The following is a 27,152-nucleotide window of genomic DNA, read 5'->3' on the forward strand; positions in this document are numbered from 1 at the left end:
TTTGTTGTGACTGTCACTGGTGCCCGTAGCATTCTGTTTCAGGAGTCGTGTGGATGCAACATGTGTAACAGATGGCGAGTTTCGGAAGAGTAGAGAGATGCCAGGGCCCACAGGGTGACAGAAGGCTCCTGCAGGAGGGCACCACTTCCGGGTGCGGCGCGAGCAAAGGCCTGGAGGCAGCGACGCTCCCGTGTACCCACTGGCCCGAAGCAGCCTCTCTGGATGCAGGGGAGAGTCCGGGGCGGAGGTGAGCGGCCAGGCAGGAGGCCGAGGGTAAGTCAGTCCGCAACACCCCGCCCCCGCGACAGGCCATCCGCCGGCTGAGCCTTGAGGGTGCCCGGCGTGGGGACAGTCGCCTGCGGAGCCGGGAGCGAGGCGCCGCGGGGGCGCGAGCAGGTTACCGACCCTGGGCCGTCCCAGGGCCAAGGTCCGGGGATCGGTGCCCGCGGGAGCACTCAGCCCAGCACCCGCCGCTCCCGAGTCGGCGCCGCAGACCCGGATCCTCACCGGGAGGACCGCGAACGGGCCCCGCTTTCGTGCACACCGCGTGGAAGTGTGCCAGCGCGTGGCCGCGCGCGTGGGCGAGGTGCAGGGGCGGCGCGGTCCGCGGGGAAGAAGCGGGAAGGACACGCGGCGTGCGAGCCCCCCCCCCCCCCCCCCCCCAGACAGCCCGCCGAGGGGCCGCACTCGGACGCGCCTCTGCGCGAGCAGGTGCGCGGCGGCGCGCAGGTGACGCGCCCTTCCCGGGTCGCCCGGGTAACCCGGCCGGGTCTTCCCCAGGCCGTGGGCCCCGCCCCCGACCGCCCCTCGGGGCCGAGCCTGGGCGGGATCAGCGCGGGGGAGCCGGGGGCGGCGGAGCCACAGTCCCAGCGAGCGCGCGCCGGAGCCTGGGGCCTGGAGCCGACGACCGTAAGGGGCGCGGGCTGGGGGCGGACGCGTCGGGGGGTGACTGGGGGCGCGCGCTGGGGGGACGGGTGTCGGGGCGCGGTCCCGGGGGGAAGAGTGGGTGTGGGGGCGCGGTTCCGCGGGGGGCGGGCTCGGGGTGGGGGGGGGCAGTGTGACTTACTCTCGCTTCGGGGACCCGCGTCTGCACCCGACGGAGGGCCTGGCGCGCCCATGCCTGCCCCCTCCGTGCCCCCGGGGCTGAAGGGGCGCGGCGGCCCTCCCCCCCCCTCACTCATTCCCCGAGAGTTCTGCTAACAGGGTGCGTCGCGCCCCGCGGTGAAAAGCACGTGTTTGTCTCTGGACCCCTAAACCCTGCTTGGATCTTGAGTTTGGAAGGCGCTTTCTTGCCTTCGCTGTCCGCCGCCCCCGCCCCCGGGGGGAAAGGGGTGCCTACAGCCACCTGAGGGGACCCGGGCCTGGGTCCCAGTTCGCCGTGTGGCCCTGAGTTGCACCCGCCCCTTTCTGAAGCCTAGGCGAGGCGGGATCGTGGGGGCAGCGGCTCTAGCAGTGGTCAGGCCCAGTTTGACTTTTTTCTCCAGCTGCTCCCTCTCGCCCCCATCCCCCACCCCATAAGCCTCGGGGTCCGCAAAGCCTGGATGTGCCCTGCGCCCGCGTGGGCAGACACCCCTCCCCCTTTCTAGACTTCCCTCTCCCTGCCCGGGCAGCACCCCGGCTGGGGGGCGGGGAGGCCTGTGCATTCGGGGTCCCTGCTGTCCGTTCAGCGCCTTTGCTCGGATTTGTGAGCTCCGGTGGGAAATTGCTAAGGACACTGGCAAACGCTGTTTCTGTGCCCCTCCGCGGCATCGCCGAGAGCAACCGTTCTCAGGAGGCCTCGGGGGCTCCAGAAAGTAACACTGGCCTCTGCCCCGATGGCTGGAGGTTGTTGCCTGAGCGAGTAGGGGCTGGAGGGCAGAGCCCCACTGGGCCTGGCTTAGTAACAAGTTCTGGGATTGTTCAGCATTTTTCCCAAACGTCCGCACTTGGAGGGCCATGTGAGGACACTCTTGTTTCCCTGAGGAAGCGTGGACTGTGCTCAGGGGCGCCTTCTGCCCTGGGCGGGGGGCTCAGCAGGGAATGTGGACTCACTGGGCTCCCAGGTTTGCTGGGGAGAGGTGGACAATAAAATAAACTTGTAAAATGTAGAGTACGTGTGCCGTCGGGTGTAGAGCCCTGGAAGAGGGAAGGGGGGTGTCCGATGAAAGGGATGCCTCGTCTGAGAGATGGTGGTTGAATGACCCCGAGGAGTTGGGAGTGGCCGGTTGCTGTCGGGGGTGACAGTGCACCAGGCTGAGGGAAGAGCAGGAGCAAAGGCCCCGTGGCAGGAGCAGTCCTGGCATGGATGAGCAAACAGACTCTGTTTGCTGCGTGCGGGCGGGCCTGGCTGCCAGCAGTGTCCTTTGGTGTGAATGACCTCTTGCATAAACTGAACCAGCTTGAGAGCGAGAGGACTCAAACTTCTGAACCTATGCTGCCTCTCCCCGACCCCCCAGTTCCAGGAACGGGAGGAGCTCCACGGCCAGTAACTGCTCAGCAGGGCGGCCGAGGTGAACCTCGACACCGTCTGCTCCGACCCGCGTGGTCCCCTGTGCCTTAGGCACTCTGGCCAGACCGGCTTTGGGGAGCGGGGTGCCTGCCGGAAGTGACCGGATGCCCTTGGGCAGGGGGCCTTTCGAGAAGGAGCACTGGCCATTGCAGGAAGCAGAGCACCTCCCCCAGGAGTCTCCCGCTCACGTCCGGGCATCAGCTGGAGTTCGCAGGGAGCCCCTGCCGTTGATCCGAGAGCCCAGCTTGCACAGGCTTGGTAATCGCTCACCCGACAGCTTTGACTTCCCTCCCGGGCTCCTGGCCCAGGCCCAGGCCCCACTTCTCCACCCTTGAGCCGATGACACAGAGCTGGGCTTAGGGGAGAAGGGAGGGCCGGGGGCGCCCAGCCAGCTCAGTCCATAGAGCGTGTGAGTGTTGATCTCGGGGCTGTGAGTTTGAGCCCCAAGTTGGGTGTGGAGGTTACTTACAAATAAAATCTTAAAAATAAATGAACAAGGGAGATCTAAGCATGAGCGGGTTGCCACCGCCGAGGGAGGAGCCCAGAAGATACCCACCCGGGGCAGGGTGTGAAGAAAGAGCAGGTGCGTGTTGGTTTCGGGGGGGGGGGGGCCCTGGATCTCATGCTCAAAACCCACCTCTGCAAGGGCCCTAGAGCCCATCACTAGTGATTGGAGGGAACGCAGCGATGTGGACAGAGAACTGGTGTGGAGAGAAGAACGGGGTCATGCACTGGCCGGGCTGAGACGTCCCCTGCCCAGGCCTGGTCCGGGGACGCAGGAGGCCGGGCCAATCTATCTGCAAGGCCCCTCGTGGCTCCAGCGGGTGGTGACTGTGTGGTTAAGTCCAAACTGATCTTCAGGGAAGGAAATTTGTAGGCGGGGTGCGGTCGGTTCAGATGGGCCAGGGTGGGCTTGAAGCCTGTGCCAGGCCCGCTGAGGGCAGCTTCAAGGACAGTGAGGGCTCCGGCCCCAGGGTGCGGGGCAAACCCTGGGACAGAGGGCAGGGACTTCGGATTGACGCAGAAGGGTCACTGCCCAGCCCGGCGGGCCTCCTGGGGACAGCGGGGGACTGCCGGTGGGTGTTCTTGGCCTGGGCCTGGCCCTTTAGGAGCAGATGCTCCCGGGTGCCATGGGGACAAGGTGGGGTGCAGCAGGGAGGCCTCCCCCCCCACAGATCCCCCAGAGCACCCAGCCACCCGCTGCCCTGAGGAGGGAGGAGTGGTTGGTGCTCCAGGAAATCCTCCCTGGCGCCCGGGAGAGGACCTCGCAATCCCATCCCTGCTTACATAACGTAACACAGCTGAGCCAGCCAAGTTCAAACTGGTGTTTTTGCTTTCGCTGAGGTGTGTTTACCTTGCCAAGGGAGGTCCTAGTTCATCGTCCCTTGACTCCTGAAGGCCTGGCCGAGGCCCCTCCCCCTAGCGGGGCTCACAGACCTGAAGTGGCCCCCCCATCGTCCGTGTCCGGCGGTTGGGGACATGGTCCCGCTGCAGCTGAGCCTCCCCCTCTGAGGCCTCACTGGAGGTGCTTGCATTTCGGGAACAAAAGGGCTCTTCTGTCTGAGGAGCTCAGAGATGTTCCAGAAGATTCCATAGGAGGAACAGGCGGTCAGGTCAGGAACAGGGGTTTCTGCTGCCTTTGGGGAGGCCGGGTAAACTGTGTTCAGGGGTCTTCTTGGGGCTTCTGAGCCGGTGGGCTCAAGACAACGGCTTCACCCGAGCTTCGTTTTTGTGAGTCTCTTTAAAGCAGAAGGAACCAGCCCTCACTTGTCACCGTTAGTGGGTGTTCGAAGAGCCTTCCCTCCCAGGGCTTCTCCCCGCCTCCTCGCAGAAGGCCCTGGTGCCCAGATGGACCGTCCCCGCCAGGGGCCCACGGGCGGCCTTCAGCCGGCTGTGTCCTGCCCCCGGAGCCCGGGAGGGCGCAGGAAACCGGGGGACTTGGCTTTTCCCTAGGGGACGGGCGCCCTTGGCCTCACCGAGTGGTCATCCTCCCGTGTGTTCCCCTTCTTCTCGGGACTGGACAGACGGGGCCTTCTGGAAAGTAAGAGAAGTGCTTTGGTTCCGGGGCCAGGATCAGTCCGGCCTGTGACCAGCATAGCTCGGGGAAGTCTGAGTCTCTTACCAGGTTTTTGGGGGGTCGGGGGGGCAAACGGATGTACTTTCCGGCTTTCCAGGGTTTTTTTGCCTGTGGGAGGACCTGCTTGCTAGGCCGCCTTGTCCCCGCAGGAGCTGACGGGCCCTGCCACCAGGTGCGGGAGGGTGACCTCGTCCCCCTCACCCGGCTCCGGTCCCCGCCCTCCCACGGAGGCAGGGCTGTTCTGTCCACCAGGATCTTCGATGGAGTTCCAGAAGTCGTTTTTGGCTTCTGCGACTTTTATTCCTTTTTGCTGCCCAGACTTTGCCGCAAGCAAACTAACCCCAGGCCCAGAACATTCCCGGACACCGGACCCCAGGCCCCGGGCCCGAGGGGCCGCCCTACGGGAAGCACAGAGGCCCTTTCGCTGCCGTCCAGACGGGAAGGCGGCTTAGGTTCCTCAGCCAGGCCCCAGCCAGCGGCGCTCTCCGGTTACACAGCCCTGAGGAGGCATCCTGAGCCCGGAGCACATTGGTCGAGGGCTGGCTGAGCTGGGGGGCAAGGGCGGCAGAGTGAGGGACGGAGATCCGGGGTGCTCGGCCGGGCGCCACCTGGCCCGCCACCTTTATCCTCGGGAATCGGAGTCTTTTCTGTGCTCAGAGACGCCAAGTGCCGAAACCCCAGGGAGCACAGCACTCTTTCCTCGAGGCGGCCGGCGAGCTGTGGTCCGCTCGGGCTCCTTCTCTTGTCACTTAAAACCGATGGAAAGCTGAGCCAGGAGACAGAACAGGGTCTCAAGTGACCCTCCCTGGGCGCGAGCCCCCAAGCCCCTCCTCGCATCGTTCAGCTTCGGGCCTGCGTGGAAGGCTGTGTAGACGAGCCTGGGGAGGGCTCGACTCCAGCCGGCCGAGTCCCCCCAGAGGTGCCGGGGGCCTCTAGCCCAGCCGGGTGGCCTCCCTCCTCCCACCGAGGCCCCTGCGGCAGGTGCTGGGCGCCCCTCGCTTTCTGCCTTCCACCACCCTGGGCTTCGGGGCTCATGTTCCCCGGGTCCCGCCTGCTCTTTCCTCTACAGAGACCACCAAGCTACCTGTCGTGGTCCCAGCAGCACATGTCTCCAGGGAAGGTTCCCTCGACCTCCGCCCCCTCTCGCCCACCTGTCGCTTTCTAGGGATTTAAGTGCAAAAGTGAATCCCCAGGGCGCCCGGGGGGCTCAGTCGATTGGGCGTCCGACTTCGGCTCAGGTCATGATCTCATGGCTCGTGGGTTTGAGCCCCGCGTCAGGCTCCTTGCTGACAGCTCGGAGCCCAGAGCCTGCTTCGGATGCTGTGTCTCCTTCTCCCTCTGCCCCTCCCCTGCTGGCACTCTCTCTCTCAAAAATAAATATTAAAAAAAAAACCCTTTTTTAGCGAGTGCCCATGTGGGGGCACCACACCTTGACCAAGGTAACTCCTTGAATCCCCAGCTCAGCAAGGCCTGGACAAGTGGGGCCACCAGCCTGAAGTCACGTGGCTGGCGAGTGGCAGGAGCACAATTGGAGGCCAGAGGTTGGTGGCTAAACACCGGCCGGCTGACCCCTGGCTCCCTGGACGCCCCTGTAACACCAGCAACACAAGTCCTGTCTGTCTGTCTGTCCACGCAGGCGCAATTGGAGTCGGGTTGGGGGGCGAGGGGTCCGCCGGAGCGTCCCCTCCAAGGCAGCTGGATGTCCCTTCACTGTGGCCCAGAGCAGGGCCCCCCCCCCCACCAGGAAGCCTGCACCACCCCCACCCCCCAACCCCCCCCTGTTTTTACTTCTCTATTATTCTGCTTTGTGGTTGCCTGCAAACTGCATTTTCCCTTCCCTAGGGGCTTGGCTCTGGGCTGTTCTTTCTCCCAGGGCTTGGCTCCCGGCCTGGAGGAGGTAAACAAGGCCCTTGTCGCGGGCAGGGGTGCAGGGCCCATCCCGCCTCGCCCATCTTGAGTCCCCATCCTCGTCTGGCCACTGGGGTTCCGGGGAAAAGGCTGTGGGGGCACAGGGGGCGCAGTCCGGACGTCCTCTCCCCCTCCTCTCTCTCCTCTTCCCCCCATCCCTCCCCCTCCCCCCCTCCCCAGGCTTTCCCGCTCTGTCTGGGCCAGCTGCCACCAGACCCAACAGCGAGCAGGGATGGCGTCGCAGGGATGGCGTCGGGGAGCCCCTGGGAGCCGTGCGTTGGCGGCAGGAGGGCGGGAGGCTCCCTGCTCCGCCGCCTTGGCAGGCCCGCCCCGGCTCCGAAGGGAAACCATCTGCTTTTTCCTTTCCGCTGGATGTTCCTTTGCCTTCCTCCAGAGAGGTGTGGGGAGGGCGGCGCGGGGCCCGGGGAAGCACGCACACCCCTGCGCCCCACTTTCTGTCTGGCTCGCCTCCCCCGTTCTCGCTCTGCCCCGCAGTGTGCCGTCCAGACAGACCTCCCCCAGAAGGAGCCGAGGCCCTCGCTCTCATGTGAGTCTGAGTCACTGGCAGGAAACCCTCAGGAAGCGGGGCAGAGGGCGGAGGCCTCCTGTGCACAGAGCTGGGCCCTCCCGGCCTCTTTTCTCGAAGAAGAGCCCGGATGCCCGGCCCCCACCCCGGCCCGTACAGGTGCGCTCAGAGCTGGGCTTAGCTGGTCTGAGGGTTCTCGCACCTGCCTGGGTGTGAGGCCGGGGGAGGGGGGGGTCTCTGAGGACAGGCTGGCAGGACTCCCCACTAGTGTCCAGCAAGGTCCAGAGTCTGAGCCTCATCTTCTGGATCCCAAATCCTGATATCTGCAGGCCACCGGGCACCCTGGCTCTCCAGTCTTCCTTCAGGGGGAATTTGCCAGAACACCACCTCCCACCTACTCAGCCTTCTCCCTGCATCCCACGGCCCGTGTCTCAGAATAGTCTAAGAAGTAGATGATATATATAACTCCTCAAGGAGAATTCAGCCATCTTTCTGGGCACGAGCTCTGGAAATTTTCAACATTGTCAGTGAAAAATTTTTTATTTTGATTTATTTTTTGATGTTTATTTATTTTGAGAGAGAGCGCGGGCAGGTGCGGATGTGTGGCCAGGGGAGAGGCAGAGAGAGAGGGAGACAGAGAATCCCAAGCGGCCCCCGCGCCGTCAGCACAGAGGACGCGGGGATCGAACTCACGAACCGCAAGATCGTGACCTGAGCTGAGATGAAGAGTTGAGACGCGCAAGCCACTGAGCCACCCCAGGCGCCCTTCGAAGAATTTTTAAATTCATTCATTCAGCAGAGATTTTCTGAGCATCCAATACGTGCCAGGTGCCGGGGACCAGCGGGGAGCCAGAGAAGACATGGCCTCTACTACCCTCGGGGAGCTTACTTCCGGGGTGCGGTGGGAGGGTGGGGGCGATATTGCCGCAGGACCTTGAACAGATGTGACCGTGACTCGAGCTAGGGGTGGGAGGCGCACAGAGCTGAACTAGGTCACGGGAGGCTGCCGGGAGGAGGGACGCTGGATTTGAAATCTGAAGGATGAGCAGGGGTTCAGGAGCTGAGGGGAGAGGGTGCTCCCCCACCGCAGGAGGGCGAGGAGGGGAGGGGTGGGCGGGTCAGAGAGCACAGGCCCTGAAGGGTTAGCCAGCATCTAGCTGTTGCAGGGACAGCTTGCTGTTGCAAGGACAGCAGGAAGCTGTCCCGGGGGTTACACCAGGGATGTGCAAGGTCAGGTTCGTATCTGCAGAAAGTCACTCTGGCCGCAGGGCATGCTGGGGGCGGGGACAGGGAGGCAGAGCACGTGTGGGGGGACCGGACAGGGCCTTTGCTCTGCTCCAGGGGAGGTGGCCGTGCAGGTGGATTGAGATCGACTTTGGAACTTGCCGATTGATTGGATCCACGGGGGTGGGACGAAGGGGGGGGTTTCAAAGACGACGCCTGGGCTCTTGGCTTGCCATTCGGGGGGTGGGTAGTGCCCGCGACAGCGAGGGAACCCCGAAGGAGACAAATTCAGGGGCACAAGGTCACGGTGTGATCGCAGACGCGCGAGGAGGGAATGTTGAGATGCTCACCAGCAGGGGAGGCGGCAGGGGGCTGCTGGGGTCTTGGTGGGAAACACGTACCTGTCTGTCTGTGCAGGGGTGACGGCGGGAGCCACGTTCGTGGGAAGGGTGGCCCCATTCGGACACAGGTTCTCTGGTGACCCAGCCAGCTTCGTTGTTGACCCACTGGTTTCCGGAGGCCTGTGGGTTTCCAGATCGTCCTTTTTACCTCCCCCCCCCCCGCCCCCCCACGGGTCCTTGGCCGCTAGAAAGTCACCCAGCAGGATCCCAGCCACGGCTGCTCAATTGGTCTTGTGTGGAGAGGGCGTCTGACGCACTGTGGAAGTGGGGCCGCAGGAAGGCCGTCACCCTTCTGGTCTTTCCCCTTTAAAAAATAAAATCATCACTCTGCCGAAGGGGCACAGATTCGTTCTGTGACTCAGTCACAGAGCATTTCATCCCCAACTGGGGGACCTACCCTTCTTCTGAGAGAACAGGGAGGCCACATTGTATGTAAACAGAGGTCAATGTTCCGCAGAGAGAGGCCCCCCTCCCTGCCCCCAGAAGCAGCCTGAGGGGCGCCTGGGGGGCTCAGTGGGTGGAGCCTGCAACTCTGGATCCCAGGGTTGTGAGGTCGCCCCACGTCGGTTACTTAAAAATAAAATCTGTAAGAACCGAAAGGACAACTTTGAAGGCTGAGCATTTGTTGTTGAGAGTTTGTCCACAGGGAACTGGATACATTATTTCCCTCTCCCCTGACTTTTTTCAGTTAGTGAGGATGATGTTAAGGTTTATATAATAGAAAACTCAAAGCAGCAGTGGCTTAAACAATGTAGAAATGTGTTTCCCTGTTGCACAAAGGAAGTTTAGGAGTAAGTAGTCCCGCCGTTAGCAGGAACCCATTTTCCGTCATTGTCCTGGTGCTGACCTCTTTCCTCAAGAAAACCTCATGGCCCAAAATGGCTACCAGAGTCCAGGCATCACACCTATGCCCCAGGAAGCGTGAAGGGGGAAGGGCAAAAGGTACATGCTTCCCAGCCGAGTCCAGGCTCTTTCCAGTCTTCCACACACGGGCAGGACCCATGCACCGTTGTGCACGTTGTGCACCGCACAAATCTTAGAGGACGCCACGCACGTCATCCTCTAGATGTATGTAGATCTTACGTACAAGTGCTTTCTGGCAGATGGCAATGAGGCATCCTATGACAAAAGCAGCAGATTAGGTTAATTTTCTGGCAGCGTTTTGAAGAATGGGGTCTTTTCCTAATTCACACGGAGGTACTGTCTGGGCCACAAGCGGGGAGGAGGGGGGGGCTCCGCCCCAAATACACCTACAGCTCTTTGTCAGCACCTAATCGCTCCCTTAAATCCTCAGCTCGCTGCTAAGCTGCAGGGAGCACCAGGAAATGCAGTGTTTAGCTGAGCTTTGCCAACAACAACAACAACTATTCCCTCGATTCGATTCCATCTCGAGGAAGGAAGGGGCGAATTTAGCCGCCAGGCTCAGCCACCCCGTGTCTCAACCCGCGGGCGCGTTTGCGGAGCGGCCGGGGTTAGGGTGCCGAGTTTTGAGGAACTTGCCCAGGCCCCCGTTTTCCCACACAACCATGCCGTGCTCCCCTCCCCAAGTGCCCGTCCTCGCCTCGCTCCGGAGTCTTGGCTTGTAATTTACAGGAGGGCCATCCGAATGGCAAACCCGATTTCTGAGTTAAAACTCCGGGCTTCCTCATGCAAAAGGAACCGCGTACACAGGAGGCGAGGTAGAGACCCGTCTCGGCCGGTGCAGGTAGAAATGGAAAGAGTGCGTCCCGGAGGTCCCAAGTGTCCACACCTGCGCCGAACCCGGATGTAGATCCTAGAGGCTCCTTGCTTACACGGCGCACTGTCTCTCGGCCTCGTAAATTCCTGTTTGTCCTTCAAACCTCTGCTCCGCTCCCCCCTCGTCCGTGCAGCCTTTGTGGCCGACTTAACCACTGCTGCATTTGCACGCTTCTCCTCGTCTGCGTAGACGGCTGTCATCACTTGTTCGTCTGTCTGCCTGTCCTGCCAGAGCATGAGCTCCGGCGGCACAGGGCTGTGACCCACCTCCTGTGCCTGCAAAGGGCCGGGCTCACGGTCACAGCCACGCGGTGACCGCCGAACCCGCCTGTGGTCCCACGAGCCAGCTTGCGTTTCCCCTCCCGGGGCCCCGATCCGAATCTCTTACCTGAAAAGAACGGTCTGGTGCCTTCCAGACCGCATTCAACTTACAAGAGTTGACTTCGGCTTTTAGGACCAAGCCTCAAATGAGTCGTACGTACGGTTTTGAAGCTTGTATTTTTGCCCCGAGCCTAACAGAAACACGGCCTTCGGTGAAACTCCGAGGCCGACGTTCCGTTTACCGGCGACAGGAAGCACCTGCCTGGCTTGACCTCCTGCGTTTAGAGCCGTTACCTTGCGGGAGTCAGGCTCCGAATCCTCAGATCTCGCCGAGTAAAGAGTCAGAACCCGGGCGGGGGGCCGCAGTCGAGGGCCGGCGTGCAGGCTCGGGAGGCCCGTGACCACGGCCACCCCAGGCTCCCCGCGGCGGTGACCCCGTGCACCCCTGAGTTGTGTCCCGCACCTGCCCGAGCTTGGCTCCTCGGGTGTCTCTGGCCCAGGCGACACACGGGCCTGTGCCCCCTGCACACTGTCATCGCGGTGAGTGCCGGGCCAGGCCCCACCACCAGAGGAAACTCCACGCTGCCGTCCCGTGGCCCTGACAGTGGCCTTCCTTTAGGACCAGTCTGCGGGACGTGCAGTTTTGTGTCTGGCCCGTTCGGTGCGGACCGTTGGGGGCCCCCCTGCGTGGACGGATGGCGTCGGGGACGTTTCTAGGTGTGGGGCTCCCCACCTACAGCTGCTCGGTGTGGCTCACCCTCGGGCTGCGTCTGTGCCTCGGGGCGAATCGCGGAGCCCTCGCCTTTGTGAATGTCCAGTTCTAGTAGATTCCACCAGTGCTCCGAAGAGGTGGTGGGAAAGTCTGCTGCTAGATGTTGACTTCTAGCTTCTCTCTAGGAGTGACCGCCACTATGGTTCCAACGGTGCCCTCCACGTGCCCTCGCCTCCTTAAAGGGAAAGGTCTCACTTGAGTCTCCTGGTGGCAGGGCTGAGGCCTCCCCAGCCTCCCCGCCTCCCCACGTCAAGCTGGGGTGATGGCCGCACTGTCTGTCATACACAAAAAATCACCAGATTGAACACTCTAAGTGGGCGAATTATATGGCCCGCGAATTATGCCTCGATAGAGCTGTTTTAAAAAAAAACCTGAGGGCTCCTGGGGGGCTCAGTGGGTTAAGGGTCCGCTCAGGGCATGATCTCAGGGGCGTGGAGCCTGCTTTAAAAAAATACAGCTGAGCCGCGTGGCCGAGTTCGGGCCCCCAACACTCGCCGGGCCCAAACCGGGTGCGCCCGGCCCCTGATGGGCACCCTGGGGACAGGCCCCTCCCAGAGACAGCCAGGGGCGGAGCCTCGGGAGCCCAGGATTCCTGGGGGTGGGGGCACACACACACACACACACACACACACACACACACACACACGAGGGTGGAGAGAAGCTTCCAGAAGCATGGAGCAGAAGGCCCCTTAGAGAAACAAGAGGCCTCAGAAGTGCAGCCCCTGCATCCAGGGCCGCGAGAGGCCACCCTGAGTTGGTGTTTTCCCAATTTGGTGGATGAATTTCACAGCTCTTGTCTTTTTCCTGCTGATTTCTGTTTTTTCCACGTGCTCAGACTCTTCTTTCACAAGTTCCCGCAGTCGGGGGCTGGGTGGGAGGGAGGGTGGGGGTCGGGGTCTCGGCCGGGGGTGGGGGGGGGGTCTCTGCACTGACGGGCCCTCCTCGCTCCTGCAGGAATCATGTGGCTGGAAATTCTCCTCGCCTCAGTGCTGGCCTTTGTCGTCTACTGGTTTGTTTCCCGGGACAAGGAGGAAACACTGCCACTGGAAGATGGGTGGTGGGGCCCCGGGGCGAGGCCCACGGCCCCAGAGGACGAGAGCATCCGCCCTTTCAAGGTGGAGACGTCAGACGAGGAGATCAAGGTGAGGCCCCTTCCCCAGGCGGGGCTGAGCCCAGGGGAGGGCGGGGACCCCTGGCTGTGTTCCCCGGGAGGCTGGGAGTGGGGTGCCCTCCGCTGTTCTCACACCGGCCAGGGGCAGATCCTACAGAGACATGCCCAGCCCGCCCCGTGCCCACCCTGTCCCCCTCTGCCCACCCGCCCCTCTGCTCCTCCCTCCCCTGCCCAGAGCCCAGCAGCACCAGGTGATGGGCAGGGGGTGCCAGCTGGCCCTGGGCGCGGGCATCGCGGGTCACAGACAGCAGCTGCTCTCCCCTCCTCCGCGCCCTCCTGCCACCCTGGGGGTGAGTTTAGCCAGAGAAAGCGAGCGGGTTGTCATCAGGGCCTGGGCGGGGGTCCTGAGTGAGACGCAGGGCCGTGGTGACATCAGACGCTGGGGTCCAGAGAGGCCGCCGCAGGGCCGGCACTGGTGACGCACCTGCTCTGTGACAGCTGTTCGAGGCCCCATTCAGTCCCCGTAGGAGGCAGGACCATCGTTCCCTCTGCATGTGCAGGAATTGAAGCTTTTTACCCAAGGTGACCGAGGGATGAGCAGGATTTGAACCCAGGTCTGTCAGCCCCAGAGCCCAGCCCCCACCCCGCACGCTGGAGTCAGCTGGGACGTGACCAGGGGGGTGTGCTGCCGTGGGAGCTGGGCCAGGAGGGTGACCCGGACGTCCCCTCCCGTTCTGAGCTCGTCGGAGCACGTGTGCGTGCAGGCGCGGGCTGGGTGCTCGGAGAAGAGAGGGGCCCTCCCTCCAATAGCTCCTAGTCCCGTGGCTGAGAAAGGAAGGTGCACAGAGAAAAGGTAGCTGAGAGATGAACAGGGGGTACGTGCTTTCACAAGTGCCCAAGTCGTGAGATTTCCGAGGAGGAAAAGAGTACAGAGCAGAAACTGGGCTGCGCCCAAGAGAAACCAGGCTGAGGATAACGCCTTTCATGGGTTCCTAGACTTGGAGTCTAAAACATCCGGAATCTGGGAGCCCGGGGTGCTATGGAGGACACCAGGGGGGCCGGGCTGGTCCCCTGGCCTCGCCTGCTAGGCTCGCGCCTTCCTTCTCTCCCGGTCTGTCATTTTATCCCAGCCGAGTTACGGCGTACCGTTCAGTGCTGTGTACCCGCGTCCGCAAACCACAGCCCTGGGACAGATCTGTCTGCCCCCCGGGTTATACAGCCCCCGTGTTGAGAATAGCCTTTACATCTTTAAAATGGCTGAGGACATGACAAGAATAATGTCTCGTGACCCGTGAGAATCACCTGGCCTTCAGACGTCAGTGTCTGCGAACAAAGTTTTACGGGAACACGGCCGTGTGCATTGGTCCGCGCCGTGTCTGTGGCTGCGTCTGCACTGCGAGGACAGAATGGGCCAGCTGCAGCTGGAAAGGGCCTAGAACGTTCATAGTGCCTGGCCTCTTACAAAAAAGTGTGCCGGTCCCCGCCAGAGGTCAGCCTAGGTCCGTTAAAGATGCGTGCAGCGGTGATGCGCTTAAAAACAAAGAGGAGATATACGGGTGACGTGGAGGGTGAAGGACACAGCTTCGGGAACAGCTGCGGTCATGGGAAACGAGGTGCCTTCTGGGGAAAGCGGACGACCCCGAGGGCACCTGTGCGGACCCGGGGGACCTCACCCTCCCCGAGGGACTTGGCTTCGCCTCCCCGGTCGCAGTGTCTGGCCGCTGCGGGTGTGCTCGCCTTCTGGAAACAAACCTTCTGTGCTCTGCCCCACCCACCCCTCTCTCCCTGGGGTCCTGCGTTTCGCTCCAGGACTTGCACCGCAGGATCGACGGGACCCGTTTAACCCCACCTTTGGAGGACAGCCGCTTCCATTATGGCTTCAACTCCAACTACCTGAAGAAGATCCTCTCCTACTGGCGGAATGAATTTGACTGGAGGAAGCAGGTGGAGATGCTCAACAGGTACCCTCACTTCAAGACCAGGATCGAAGGTACGTTCCCCAGACGCCAGCGGGAGAGGGGTGCGTGTCTCAGGAGCGGCCTCGTAGCTGCCGGAGGGGACCCGGACCCGACTTAGGATCCAGTTACTGGTCCTTGGGGTCTATTTACGGGCTGACCTCACTGGGGCAAAAAGAATGCAGAGTCCCCACAAATCCGGTGCGCTTTAGAGCGAGGCAGGAAGACACGTCAGTAATTTGAAAGCCAGAGATACACAGAATCTGGTCCGCCGCTCCGTGAGGGTTTGGAGTCCGTGACGCCGTGACTGCTCAAGGGCGCTCAGCCCTGCGGTCAAGGTCCTGAGAACGATTGCCCTCCCTGTCTGCGGCTCGAGACCTGGCGTCCTGCCGCTGTGGGACGCTGCTGTCCCTCGGCGTCACCTGGGAGGTCCCTTCCCGCCCAAAACTGTCTTGGCAAGGTGACCTCAAGATCATTTGGGGTGAGGGAATAGTTTCCTGGGTGGAAAAGCGTTTTCCCCCAGTTCTGCTGAGAAGTAACTGACGCCCGTCAGCGGGTAAGTGTGAGGCGTGGGGCATGATGGTTTGATTGACATCTGCTGTGAAGTGATCGCCTGGGTGGGGGGAGAGGGGATGTGGGGGGGTCTTCAGCTCACATCCAGCTTCTCCTGCAGAGACGATACAAGGAGAGAACAAACTTCTCTCCCCCTGCTGAGCTCTCAGGACTTACTCTGAACCTCCCTACGTACCCACAGCGGTGCCAGCTCCCGTCACCAGGCTGGACGGACGCCCCCCCAGGGCTCACCTCGACCTGGGGTGTGCACCTTCTGACCCCTCCCTCCGGCTCCCCCGCCCCCACCCCTCCTCTGGTCTCTGTTTTCTACGATTTCGGCTTTCGTTTCGTTTTAGATCCCACATATAAATGAGATCACGCGGTATTTGTCTTTTTTCTCTCTCTGGCGTGTTTCACTTAGCTCAGTGCCTTCAAGGTCCACCCATGTTGTCATAAATGGTAAGGCTTCCTTGGGGCGCCTGGGTGGCTCAGTCGGTTGGGCGTCCGACTTCAGCTCAGGTCACGATCTCAGAGTCCGTGGGTTTGAGCCCCGCGTCGGGCTCTGTGCTGACAGCTCGGAGCCTGGAGCCTGTTTCGGATTCTGTGTCTCCCTCTTTCTCTGACCCTCCCCTGTTCATGCTCATTCTCTGTCTCAAAAATAAATAAATAAATGTTAAAAAAATTTTAAAAAAATAAAAATAAATGGTAAGGCTTCCTCATTTTTTTTTAACTTTATTTATTTATTTTATTTGCTTGAGAGGGAGAGAGAAAATGCCAAGCAGGCTCCATGCTGTCAGCGCAGAGCCTGACTCAGGGCTCGAACTCATGAAACTCAAGGTCAGGACCTGAACCTGAAATCAAGAGTCAGACACTAACTCGCTGAGCCACCCAGGCGCCCCCAAGGCTTCTTCGTTTTTAAAGGCTGAATAGTATTCCATTTATATTTATAGAGAAAGACCACATCTTCGTTATCTGTTCATCTACTGATGGATACTTAGGTGGCTTCCTTGTCTCGACTACTGTAAATAACGCTACAGTGAACAGGGGTGCATTATCATCATCATCATCATTATTTTTAGAGAGAGAGGGAACCTGTGAGTGAGGGAGAGGGGCACTTTAAAAAAAAAGCTTATTTATTTATTTTGAGAGAGAGCAGGGGTTCCCCTTTTTTGATCATGGCCGTTCGACAGGTGTGAAGTGGTGTCTCATTGTGGTTTTAATTTGCATTTCCCTGATGATGAGTGATGGTGAGCATCTTTTCATGTGTCTGTTAGTTGTTGTCTGTCTTCTTTGGAGAAATGTCTATTCAGGTCCTTTGCCCATTGTTTTAATTGAGTTATTTGTTTTTCTACTATTGAGTCGTTAGGAGTTCTTTATGTATATTAGATACTAATCCCTTATCAAATGTATGGTCTGCAATTAGTTTCTCCCGTTCCCCAGATGGTCTTTTCGCTTTGTTGATGGTTTTCTTTGCTGTGCAGAAGCCTTTTAATTGGATGTAGCCTCCAAGAAACTGTCATCAAGACCCACGTCAGAGAGCTCTGTGTCTGTTTCCTTCTGGAAGTTTCATGGTTTCAGGTCTTACATTTAAGTCTTTGATCCATTTTCAATTTCATCTTTGTGAGTGGTGTGAGGTAGGGGTCCAGTCTCATTATTTTCCATGTGACCATCCAATTATCTCAGCGCCATTTACTGAAGAGACCATCTCCTCTCCATCGAGTGTTCTTGGCTCCCTTGTCAAAGCTTAGTTGACTGCATATGCCCAGGTTTATTGTGATTCTGTTCCATTCATCTGTTGGAAACACTTATTTTAACCCCAGAACGATTGATTGATTAATTGATTGATTGATTTAGAATGCTTATTTACTTATGTTGAGAGAAGGAGAGAGCAAGCAGGGGAGGGCCAGAGAGAGAAGAAGAGAGAGAATCCCAAGCAGGCTCCACACTCAGTGGGGAGCCTGACGTGGAGCTCTAACCCATGAACCGTGAGATCACGACCTGAGCCAAAATCAAGAGTCAGACACTCAGCTGACTGAGCCCCCCAGGCGCTCCTTGGAACAATTTCAAATTTACAGAAAAATAGTGAGGACGGTACAGGAAGTTCCCCTGTACCCACTCCCAGTTTCCCCTTACCGTTAACCTTAGTCTGGTACATTTGTTACAAGGAATGAACCAGTACTGATATGTTAGTACTTCCACTAAAGTCTATACTTTATTCAGATTCCCTTAGTGTTAAAAACATCTTTACTTTTTAAAAAAATTTTTATGTTAATTTATTTTGGGGGATGGGGGTGGGGCAGAGAGAGAGGGAGACCCAGAATCCCAAGCAGGCTCCAGGCTCCGGGCTGTCAGCACAGAGCCCGGCGCGGGGCTCGAACTCACAGACCACGAGATCATAACCTGAGCCGAAGTCGGATGCTCAACCGACTGAGCCACCCAGGTGCCTCAAAAACATCTTTATTTTTAAAATTCTATGGTTGTGGGGCACCTGGGTGGCTCAGTCGGTTGGGCGTCCAGCTTCGGCTCAGGTCATGATCTCACGGTCCGTGGGTTCGAGCCCCGCGCCGGGCTCTGTGCTGACAGCTCGGAGCCTGGAGCCCGCTTGGGATTCTGTGTCTCCCTCTCTCTCTGCCCCTCCCCGCTCATGCTCTGTCCCTCTGTCTCTCAAAAATAAATAAACATTAAAAAATAATAATAATAAAATAAAGACTGAACAATACAGTGTCCACAGACAATGGGATATGGCTCAGATTTCCTCAGTCTTCACCTAATGTTGTATTTCTTTCCTGGAACCCCATCCCGGACACCCCATTATGCTTTGTTTCCATGTCTCCCTAGGCTCCTCTGGGCTGTGACAGTGCAGACTTTTTACAAAAGGCTCACAGATCCTAACTTGCCTTGAGCAAAAATAGAACCCTACGTACATTCTATTTTGGAACGTGGTTTTCCACTTGACAACATATCCCGGGGTCCTTCCGCGTTGCTGAATGCACTCCTATTCGGGGGCGCCTGGGTGGCTCAGTCGGCTAAGCGGCCGACTTCGGCTCAGGTCATGATCTCGCGGTCCGTGAGTTCGAGCCCCGCGTCGCGTCGGGCTCTGTGCTGACAGCTCAGAGCCTGGAGCCTGTTTCAGATTCTGTGTCTCCCTCTCTCTCTGACCCTCCCCGTTCATGCTCTGTCTCTCTCTGTCTCAAAAATAAATAAACGTTAAAAAAAATTTTTTTTTTTTAAAGAAAAAAAAAAAGAATGGACTCCTATTCATAGGAGACCTTACCTCCTTTGGAACACACTGCACGGAGTGCAGTTATTTCGAATTCAGATTGTCACCTTTTCATCTGAGTGTAAAGTTAGGGAACACCCACTCATTCGCGCCCGTGCTGGTGTGCGCACGGCGGTCCTTGGAAGCTGTCCCCCGGGAGGGGACTGGTGGCTGGGGGAAGGGCCGAGGCCAAGGCTGACTGTTCACTGTTCCCTTGTATCCTTTTTGAATTTTAAATATTTGAGTTTTATTTTATTGCTTTTTATGTTTATTTTAGTTTTGAGAGAGACAGAGCATGAGCAGGGGAGGGACAAAGAGAGAGGGAGACCCAGAATCCGAAGCAGGCTCCAGGCTCCGAGCTGTCAGCACAGAGCCGGACGTGGGGCTCGAGCCCACAGACCGCAAGATCATGACCTGAGCCGAAGTCGGACGCTTAACTGACTGAGCCGCCCCAGCGCCCCTAAATGTTTGAATTTTAAAAGCAAAGGGGTGCCTGGGCGGCTCAGTGGGTTGAGTGTTCAACTCTAGGTCACGATCTCACGGTTTGTGGGTTCGAGCCCTGAGTCGGGTTCTGTGCTGACGACACAGAGCCTGCTTGGGATTCTCTCTCTCCCTCTCCCTGTCTCTCCCCTGCTCACACGTGCTCTCAAAAATAAATAAATGAACTTTAAAAAAAAAAAAATGAAGACAGACGTTAAAAATCAAAGAGGAAGCCCTCCCTGTTTCCCGGCAGGTCTGTGGAGCCCCAGGCACCCCAGACCCAGGCTACAGGCTCAGAACCCGGGAGCAGAGCTGGGCCCGGGCCTGGCAGGTGGCGAGGGGCCTGGAGGGGGGTGTCCTGGCCCAGCGCCCGCCGGGACAGAGGCTGGAGGCGAAGGGACAAGGGCCCTGAACCTCAGCCTCCCTGTGATCAGCAATGCCGTTGTCTCTGGAGGCCCTGCCTCACCCCCCGAGGGAGGCCCAGGCCTCCTTGCAGAACAGGGAAGCCGGCACAGAGGCTGGAGCCCGGGGGTAGGGGCAGAGAGGACCCCAGAAAGTTCGGGGCGTGAAGGTCGAGGATGGCAGGCAATGGAGAGGAGGGAGGCCCTCTGAGACCACCCGGGCCGGGGAGCCAGGGGAAGACTCTCGAAGGCTCTCTGGGCCCGGGCCAGGCCACCAGCACGGGGACGAGGCTGACGGCACCTGGGTGCAGCCACCGCAGGCCGCTGTCCGGACGACTCAGGGCCGGGAGTCACCCCACCTTGTGGCGCTTACGGTGTTTCTGTGCTGTGACGTCCTGGGGAACCCCGAGGTGGTCCCGGTGTCAGGCAGTTTCCGGGAAGGGAACAGCCCTTTAATAGCTCTCGCCTCTGGGTTTTTGAACATCCAGGCACCCCTTAACTTTTTTTTTTTAAGTTCATTTATTCATTTTAAGAAAGAGTGTGAGCAGGAGAGAGGCAGAGAGAGGGAGACACATAGAGATGACTTACAAAAATAAAATCTTGGGGCGTCTGGGTGGCTCAGTCGGTTAAGCATCCGACTTCAGCTCAGGTCATGATCTCGCAGTCTGTGAGTCCGAGCCCCGCGTCAGGCTCTGTGCTGACAGCTAGGAGCCTGGAACCGGGTTCGGATTCTGTGTCTCCCTCCCTCCCTGCCCCTCCCAGGCTCGCACGCTGTCTCTGCCTCTCGAAAATAAATAAACTTTAAAAAATAAAGACAGACAATATCTCCGATGCCCGCCGGCCTGACTGTGCTCGTCTCCCCAGGGCTGGACATCCACTTCGTCCATGTGAAGCCGCCCCAGCTGCCGCCCGGCCGCACCCCCAAGCCCCTGCTCATGGTACACGGCTGGCCCGGCTCCTTCTACGAGTTTTATAAGATCATCCCCCTCCTGACTGACCCCGCGAACCACGGCCTGAGCGAGGAGCACGTGTTCGAAGTCATCTGCCCTTCCATTCCTGGCTACGCCTTCTCGGAGGCAGCCTCCAAAAAGGGTACGGGGGCTGCGGGGGCGGCGTGGACCAGGCCTGCCCGCCAGGCAGGGAGCCAGCACACCCTCTCGGGCCCTGAGGCGGGCGAGGGGCGGTGGTGACCGACGCTGGCCCCGGGGCCCCGACTCCCGTGCCCTCGGGAACTCCCCGCATCTGGGCCCCGGGTTGTCCCGGGCCGGCGAAGCTGACCGAGCCCCACAGGAGCACGCTGGTGGCTGGCCTGAGCCCATCGCGCCCTCGCTGCTTGGCTGTCCCCTCGCTGTCCCTCCCTGCCACGCGGACGCCAGCCTCGCTCCCCGCGGGGCACTGGCCGCGGCCTCGCCACCACCGTTGGGGCCCGGGACGCCTCCTCCCCTCCTGTGGGCTGCTGTCACCCCAGCGGGGGGGCGAGAGGGGTGTGAGGAATTTCACAGGAGCCCAAGAGGACCCCACGAGTGACTTCCTGTGACTCTGTTCTCCTTCCCTCCCAACCAGGCTTGAATTCAGTGGCCACCGCCAGGATCTTTTACAAACTGATGCTGCGGCTGGGCTTCCAGGAGTTCTACATTCAGGGCGGGGACTGGGGGGCCCTGATCTGCACCCACATGGCCCAGATGGTGCCCAGGTGAGTGTGCGTGTGCACAGCCCCCGCGAGGTCGCCGTGTGCGCGGGGACGGCGGGATCTGCCTGCGGGGGGCCAACGGGCGGGGTGTCTGTGGACCCAGGGGGAGAGCACGGAGGGTCCCCTGTCACCCAGCCGCGCCCGGAGCTCTTTGGTGTGGATCCTCTCCGTTCGGTATCACACGGGGTTGGTGACGCTGGGCCCAGTGCCCAGGCAGAGAGGGACAGATAGAGGAGGGGAACGTCAGAGTGGACCCTTCTGGCGGCCTGAGCCCTGGGAGAAGCCAGAACTTTCTGGAAACTCTGGATTCCCCCCCCGCCCCCACGCCTCCCTCCTCCTGCCGGCCTCCCCCCACCCTGGCCCTGTCGCCAGCCTCACCGGGGCCCGCTCTCTGCCCTCACAGCCGTGTGAAAGGCCTGCACTTGAACATGGCTTTCATTTTAAATGGCCGCATCCTGACCCTCTTCCTGGCTCGGCATTGCCCGGGGCTCTTCGGTTTCACCCAGAGGGACATGGAGCTGATGTTGCCTTTCAAGGAGAAGATTTTCTACAGACCGCTGCGGGAGAGCGGCTACATGCACATCCAGAGCACCAAGCCCGACACCGTGGGTGAGCCCGCGCTCGGGACACGGCGGCCAGGGCGGGGGTCACGCCGCTTCCATCCAGCCGGGCGCTGTGGCGGGGGGGCGGGGGGGGGCGGGGGGGGGGGGCTCACCCGCCCCAGAAGCCGCGCTCCAGGGATGCACACCTCCTGGGAGGGACCTGAGCTCTTTCTTAGGCTGCGTGTCTCCGCTGAGGTCAGTTGAGGTCAGTTGTCCCAGACGACAGCTTGAGCTGATGCCGCGTGCACTGGCTTTGACCCCTGACCCCCGGACTCTATGAGCCTGAATGGAGCAGGAAGCCTGGGGGCCCGGCAGCCCCAGGACCGTGGGGGGTGGAGGGGGTCGTGTCCCTTTGTAACGGATCCCCTATTTTGGACGTTTAGGCTGCTTCTTACTTTTCACTGATCAGAGCGTATAATCCAAAAGCCCCACCTTTTCTTTTTAAATGTTTATTTACCGTGAGAGAGAGTGAGCAGGGGAAGGGCAGAGAGAGGGGGAGACAGATTCCTAAGCAGGCTCTGCACCATCAGCACACAGCCTGATGTGGGGCTTGAACTCGCAAACCAGGAGATCACGACCTGAGAAGTCAAGTCGGACGCTTAACCGACTGAGCCACCCAGGCGCCCCAACCCCACCCTTTTTTTTTTTTTTTTTAGTTAGTTTATTCATTTATTTTAATGTTTATTTTTGAGAGGGGAGGGGCAGAGAGCGAAAGAGGGAGAGAGAGCGAATCCCAAGCCGGCTCCACGGTGCTCACACAGAGCCTGAGGCGGGGCTCAAACTCATAAACCCTGAGATCATGACCCGGGCTAAGATCAAGAGTCTGACGCTTGACCAGCTGAGCCACCCAGGCGCCCCGGGTCTATTTATGTATGCAACTAATCTCTACACCCAAAAGGGGCTCCAGCTCACGACCCTGAAATCCAGAGTCGCACGCTCCACCAAATGAGCCAACCGGGTGCCCCCGAGACCCCACCTTTTAAAAAACAGCATTCATACAGATCTCACTTGTGGACCTCCCCGAACACAGGACGCTGCCCGCGTAGTGGGTGGGCTCCCAGGAAGCCGTGAGGGTGTCCCCCTTTGACTCAGATCAGGATTCCAAAGCCAAGGGTTAAGTAGACGGGGTGCAGAGCACCCCAAGAGTTAGGGCAGAGCCGTGCTCCGACCTGGGCGCCGCCCTGTGGGGCCCGCAGCACCCCATGTCCTGACGGCCAGCTCGCGGGTCCCAGGCCTGTGTTGTCACTCCCCGCCTCTCCCCTTGCCAGGCTGCGCTCTGAACGACTCTCCCGCGGGCCTGGCTGCCTACATCCTGGAGAAGTTTTCGACCTGGACCGATTCTGAGTTCCAAGAGCTGGAGGACGGGGGCCTGGAGAGGTGAGCCCCCCACCCCCGCCCCCGCCCCGCCAGCCATGGGCCCGCGTCCCGGCAGCCAACATCCCTCCGGCCGACGGCCAGCACCTTCCACTCACTGCCGGATGCTCCTCAGACCCTCACCTCAGGTCCTCCGGATGAGGAAGCGGACAGAGGTCTGGCGACTGGCTCCGGGCCTCACCGCGGAGGGGTCAAGACCAGGGTCGAGCCCTTGAGAATGTCTATGCTCCATTTGCTAAATAGCACCCCCATCCCCCGGCATCAGGGGGTCCAGAGGGCAGCGATCACCCAGGGTCCCCCTGCTCTGAACCCAGGAGAGCCTGGCATCATGGCCACCTGACCGTGTGCCCCGGGGAAGGCAACCCTGGACGCTGCCTCAGAAAGACTGGGGAAGCTTCAGAGGCTGCAGCCTCTGCTACCCGGCCAGCCCTGACCCGGCTTCTGCAGCATCCGTCCCTGTCTTCGTTACTTCGGGGGCACGCAGAGCGCCAGAGTCCGTGCCGGTGCAGGAGCAGCGGGAGAGGGGGCTGGCTCCCTCCTCGGGCACGGGGACCGTGTCTAGGCCATGCCGGGCACGCAGTCGACAAATCTGTAGTGGACGGATGAGCTCTGAGAGACCGTCCAGAGAAAGGAGGCTTTGCCTTGTCTGAGGGGCGGGGCGGAAATGACTGGGAGAATCTACTGGATTTGGGCTTTGAGGGACGAGTAGGAGTTTGCCGGCGGACAGGGTGGAAGAAGGGAATTTAGGCGAAGAGAAAACACCAGGTGCTCCTGGAAAGGCTGGCTCGGCGGAGGCCTCGGGCAGGGACGCAGGGGCCGGGCCATGAACCCATGCACAGCCCTCACCCTGGGGTCTGTTCCCTACCCCACATTGGAGAGGACCCCAGGGGGATGGGCCTCCACCAGGAGCTCTTAGGCAGGGCTGGCCTGTTCCTTGCCCAACAGTACCTGCAGCCAGGTGAGGGGCCCCACCAGACCGCCACCCCCCCCCCCAGGCTGACCACCCACTGTAGCTGCCGCCTGGCCCCTGGGGGCACCAGAGCCTGGAGCAGGGGGCAGGCGCCATCAGCTCTGTGTTCTAGAAAGATCACTGACTGCGGTAGGCCGGAGACGGGTGTGGTGATAGTTTCCAAGCTCGGACCGAGGGAATACGGGAGCCCTTAGCCACCTCGCTGAAAGCCCAGTTCACAGGGTTTGAGAGTTGATTCTAACCATACGGTTCCCATCCACCGCTCTCCATTTGGAGGTTCCCTCGTCTCTGTTCCCGCTCCGGGCCGCTGTTGCTGGAGACTAAGAATGTGGAAATGAAGATGCCTGATGAACGTGTTCATCATTCTGGAGAAGCCTCTTTTCTCCCAAATCCTTCGTATTTTCATATTAATGTTAATGCTCTCCCTTCCCCCGTCACTGTCTCAAGCTGCACCGGTGGGGAGCCGGGCAGGGGTGAATCGAACGTTCCTTAAAACGTGGTGCCGAGGATAAAAACATACTTGGCCGACCGCCTCCAAAGAGCCGACACAAACAAGTAAATTCGGCAGATTGGCTTCGGTTCAACTAAGGTCACTTCCCTGGAGGCAGAGAGCTGGGCAGGCGCAGTGACACTGCGGAGCCTCCCCCTTGGAGGGGGACAGCCAGGGCGTCGTGGGGTTGGTGTGAGGGAGGTGGCAGGGGAGGCAGAGGAGGGGTGCCTCAAAGTGTGTGCGTGCGCGTGTGTCCGAGAGGGGCTGGGCACAGAGCACACTTCTGTCCCGGACGTGCTGGGTGCCGGGTGCCCACTGGGGAACGGGACTGACATCTGAGCCTGGGGAGGGGTCCAATGGGGGGAAATGACCCTCTCTGTGCTTAGGGAAATTAGCGGTTGGCATCAGGGCAGGTGGGGCAGCATCGGGGGGTGCTGGGGGGACCCCTGGCTTACTGGCTGCGGGAGGGGGACGGAGGAAGGTCTGGGAAGACAGAACGTAGCGAGAAGGGCGAGTGTGGAGAGTTGCAGCGTGGGGGGGGGGGGATGCCGAGGCATGGGGGAGGGCGGGGGCAGGGAGGGGAGGGGAGGCAGAAGGCAGGCCTGGGTGGCATCGGACGGCAGACCGTGGGCAGGGGAGGGAGACTTGGCGGCGGATGGAGGGATCGGGCCCCCCGACAAGGAGGCTTAGATCTCCTAAGCCCCCAGGACTGGAATGGAGCAGGGAAGGCCCGAGGGGAGCTCTGTGCGGACGTGGGTTCCCTCAGGAAGGCTGGCGGGGTGGGGGCTGTGGGTGGCACGTGGCCATCGGGACGCACCGAGGGTCGGGACCCGTCCCCAGAGCTGGAGTCCCCTGGGGTCTGCGGACCAGCAGGTGGGTCTGGGTGGCCGAGGGCACTGGCAGGGCGTTGTGGGAATGAGAGGGGACAGGGTGGGAAGCTGGCGGGTCTGTGCGCAGTGGATGTGGGGTTTCTAGGGTCAAGAGGACCAAATGGCTCTTTCCTCCCCAAGGGTGGAGCCCCGCAGCCTGGGTGGGGTCCCCCTGCTCAGCAGTCCCAGCCTGAGTATGTGTGTGTTGGGAGGTGGGGGGGTCTGCACAGGGCCCCACGACTCCTAGGGTGACTCACTTGGCGGGAAGCTCGTGGGTAATGCCAGGCGCGTCCAGGGGCTCCAAACGCTGCCTGGAAACCCCGTCCTGCCCAGGCCCTGGCAGGGGCGAGCCCACCTGGGGATGGTCCACGAGGGCCAGAGGTGGGCAGCCACCTCCGGGCACCCGGTGGTGACCAGCCCAAAGCCCCTGGGTTCGGTTGTCCTCACCTGCTGTTTCCTGCCCAGGTGGGACCGCTCTGGGGGTGGTCGGGGGTGCGGGCGGCCGTGAGGGCCAGCGGAACCTGCCTGATGCACGGTCCGCATGCCGCGTCACCTGCGGTCACGGTGGCTAGTGACCCTGGGCGGAGCCTGCCTGTGCCCCGGTCGCAGTGAGGTCTGAGGGGGGAAAGCAGGCAGGCCCGGAGGCCGCCCTCTGGTGCACCCGGGGCTCAGCGGCCGTCTGGTTCTGCTTCCGCAGAAAGTTCTCCCTGGACGACCTGCTGACCAACGTCATGCTCTACTGGACAACTGGCACCATCACCTCCTCCCAGCGCTTCTACAAGGAGAACAGGGGGCAGCTCTTCAAGCAGGATCGGTAAGCCTGGCCCAGCCCAGAGGCCTCCAGGGCAGGGAGCCACAAGACAAGCCGGCCTTGAACCCAAGGGGAGACGCCCAGCATGAGAACGAATTTGTGGGCGGGCTGGAGGTGCTGGGAGAAATCTCGCGCGTCTAGAGGTAGCTCCGGAAGGGAACGCGGGGCCAGCCCGCTGTGCCACCCCTGCTTCCGGGGCCCCTTGGAACCTCACACGGAGACCCTCAGGTGGCAACGGAGGGACAGGGGACACCCGTCCCACCTGGCCCTGTTCCCCAGCCCGGCCAGCCCTTCCAGAAAGGCCCTGGGTGGGTTGGAGCTGAGGGCGCGGTCACAACCCTGGCGCTGACCTCCTGTCCCCTCCGCCCCGTCCCTGAGCCCCCGCTGGGGGGGACAGAGGGGACCAGGATGCGACGTCGCCTCTCAGGGGATCTCTGTCCCTTGCAGGGTCAAGGTGTCGGTGCCCACCGGCCTGGCCGCCTTCCCGTGTGAGCTGATGCACGTACCGGAGAGGTGGGTGAAGGGCAAGTATCCGAGGCTCGTGTCGTACTCCTACATGCCCCGCGGGGGCCACTTTGCCGCCCTCGAGGAGCCGGGGCTGCTGGCCCGGGACATCCGCAAGTTCGTGGGGCTGCTCGAGCTGCCCTGATGCCGCGGGGGTGGCCCCCGGGGCCGAGTCTCCCTCCCGCCAGCCGCTGCCTCCCAGTGCGGCCCCCCAGCCCTTCCCTGCCCCCCCCCCCCCCCGTCTTCTCCTGGCGAAGGTGTATCCCCCCCCCCGCCCCCTCCCCTGCCCGTCCTGAGCCCCGCGCGCGCTGCACGCACCCTCCCACATGCAGGTGGATGCTGATAAATGATTTTAGTCCTCAGAGCGGCTGGAACCAGGTGACCTCTGCTTGTCCCGGCCCCACATGGGGTCCCCTCCCAGGAGAGCTGGCAGGCGTACGGTCTGGGCTGGGGAAGGAGCCCCCACTCGACCCCCCCACCGGGTGTCCTGGGCACCTAGAACACCCAGCAGGGCCTGAGGCTGGGCGGTGCAGGGGTGGCGTCTCAGGAGGCCTGGGCCACGCCCTGCCCCTGCAGGATGGAGCCCCACCCCTCCCCCCTTCCCTGAAGGATGGAGCCCAGCCCCACCCC

At 60.9% G+C, this 27,152-nt stretch overlaps 1 protein-coding gene across 4 annotated transcripts; it reads left to right on the forward strand.

Moving 5' to 3' along the window:
- Positions 1 to 125: 125 nt before the first annotated feature.
- Positions 126 to 26,884, forward strand: EPHX1 (epoxide hydrolase 1). 4 transcript variants are annotated; one of them, XM_047848172.1, is made up of 9 exons: positions 126 to 273; positions 12,409 to 12,596; positions 14,375 to 14,555; positions 20,077 to 20,304; positions 20,776 to 20,905; positions 21,306 to 21,511; positions 22,773 to 22,881; positions 25,905 to 26,021; positions 26,466 to 26,884. In XM_047848172.1, exons 2-9 carry the CDS (start codon positions 12,414 to 12,416, stop codon positions 26,665 to 26,667), a joined length of 1,356 nt encoding a protein of 451 aa, XP_047704128.1. In that variant the 5' UTR covers positions 126 to 273; positions 12,409 to 12,413; the 3' UTR covers positions 26,668 to 26,884. The 4 variants fall into 4 exon arrangements, with proteins under 4 accessions (XP_047704128.1, XP_047704127.1, XP_047704126.1 ...); XM_047848171.1 differs by lacking the exon at positions 126 to 273 and adding an exon at positions 754 to 909; XM_047848170.1 differs by lacking the exon at positions 126 to 273 and adding an exon at positions 2,896 to 3,071.
- Positions 26,885 to 27,152: the final 268 nt, after the last annotated feature.

This window comes from Prionailurus viverrinus, unplaced genomic scaffold, assembly GCF_022837055.1.
Source record: "Prionailurus viverrinus isolate Anna unplaced genomic scaffold, UM_Priviv_1.0 scaffold_53, whole genome shotgun sequence".
Lineage (NCBI taxonomy): Eukaryota > Metazoa > Chordata > Mammalia > Carnivora > Felidae > Prionailurus > Prionailurus viverrinus.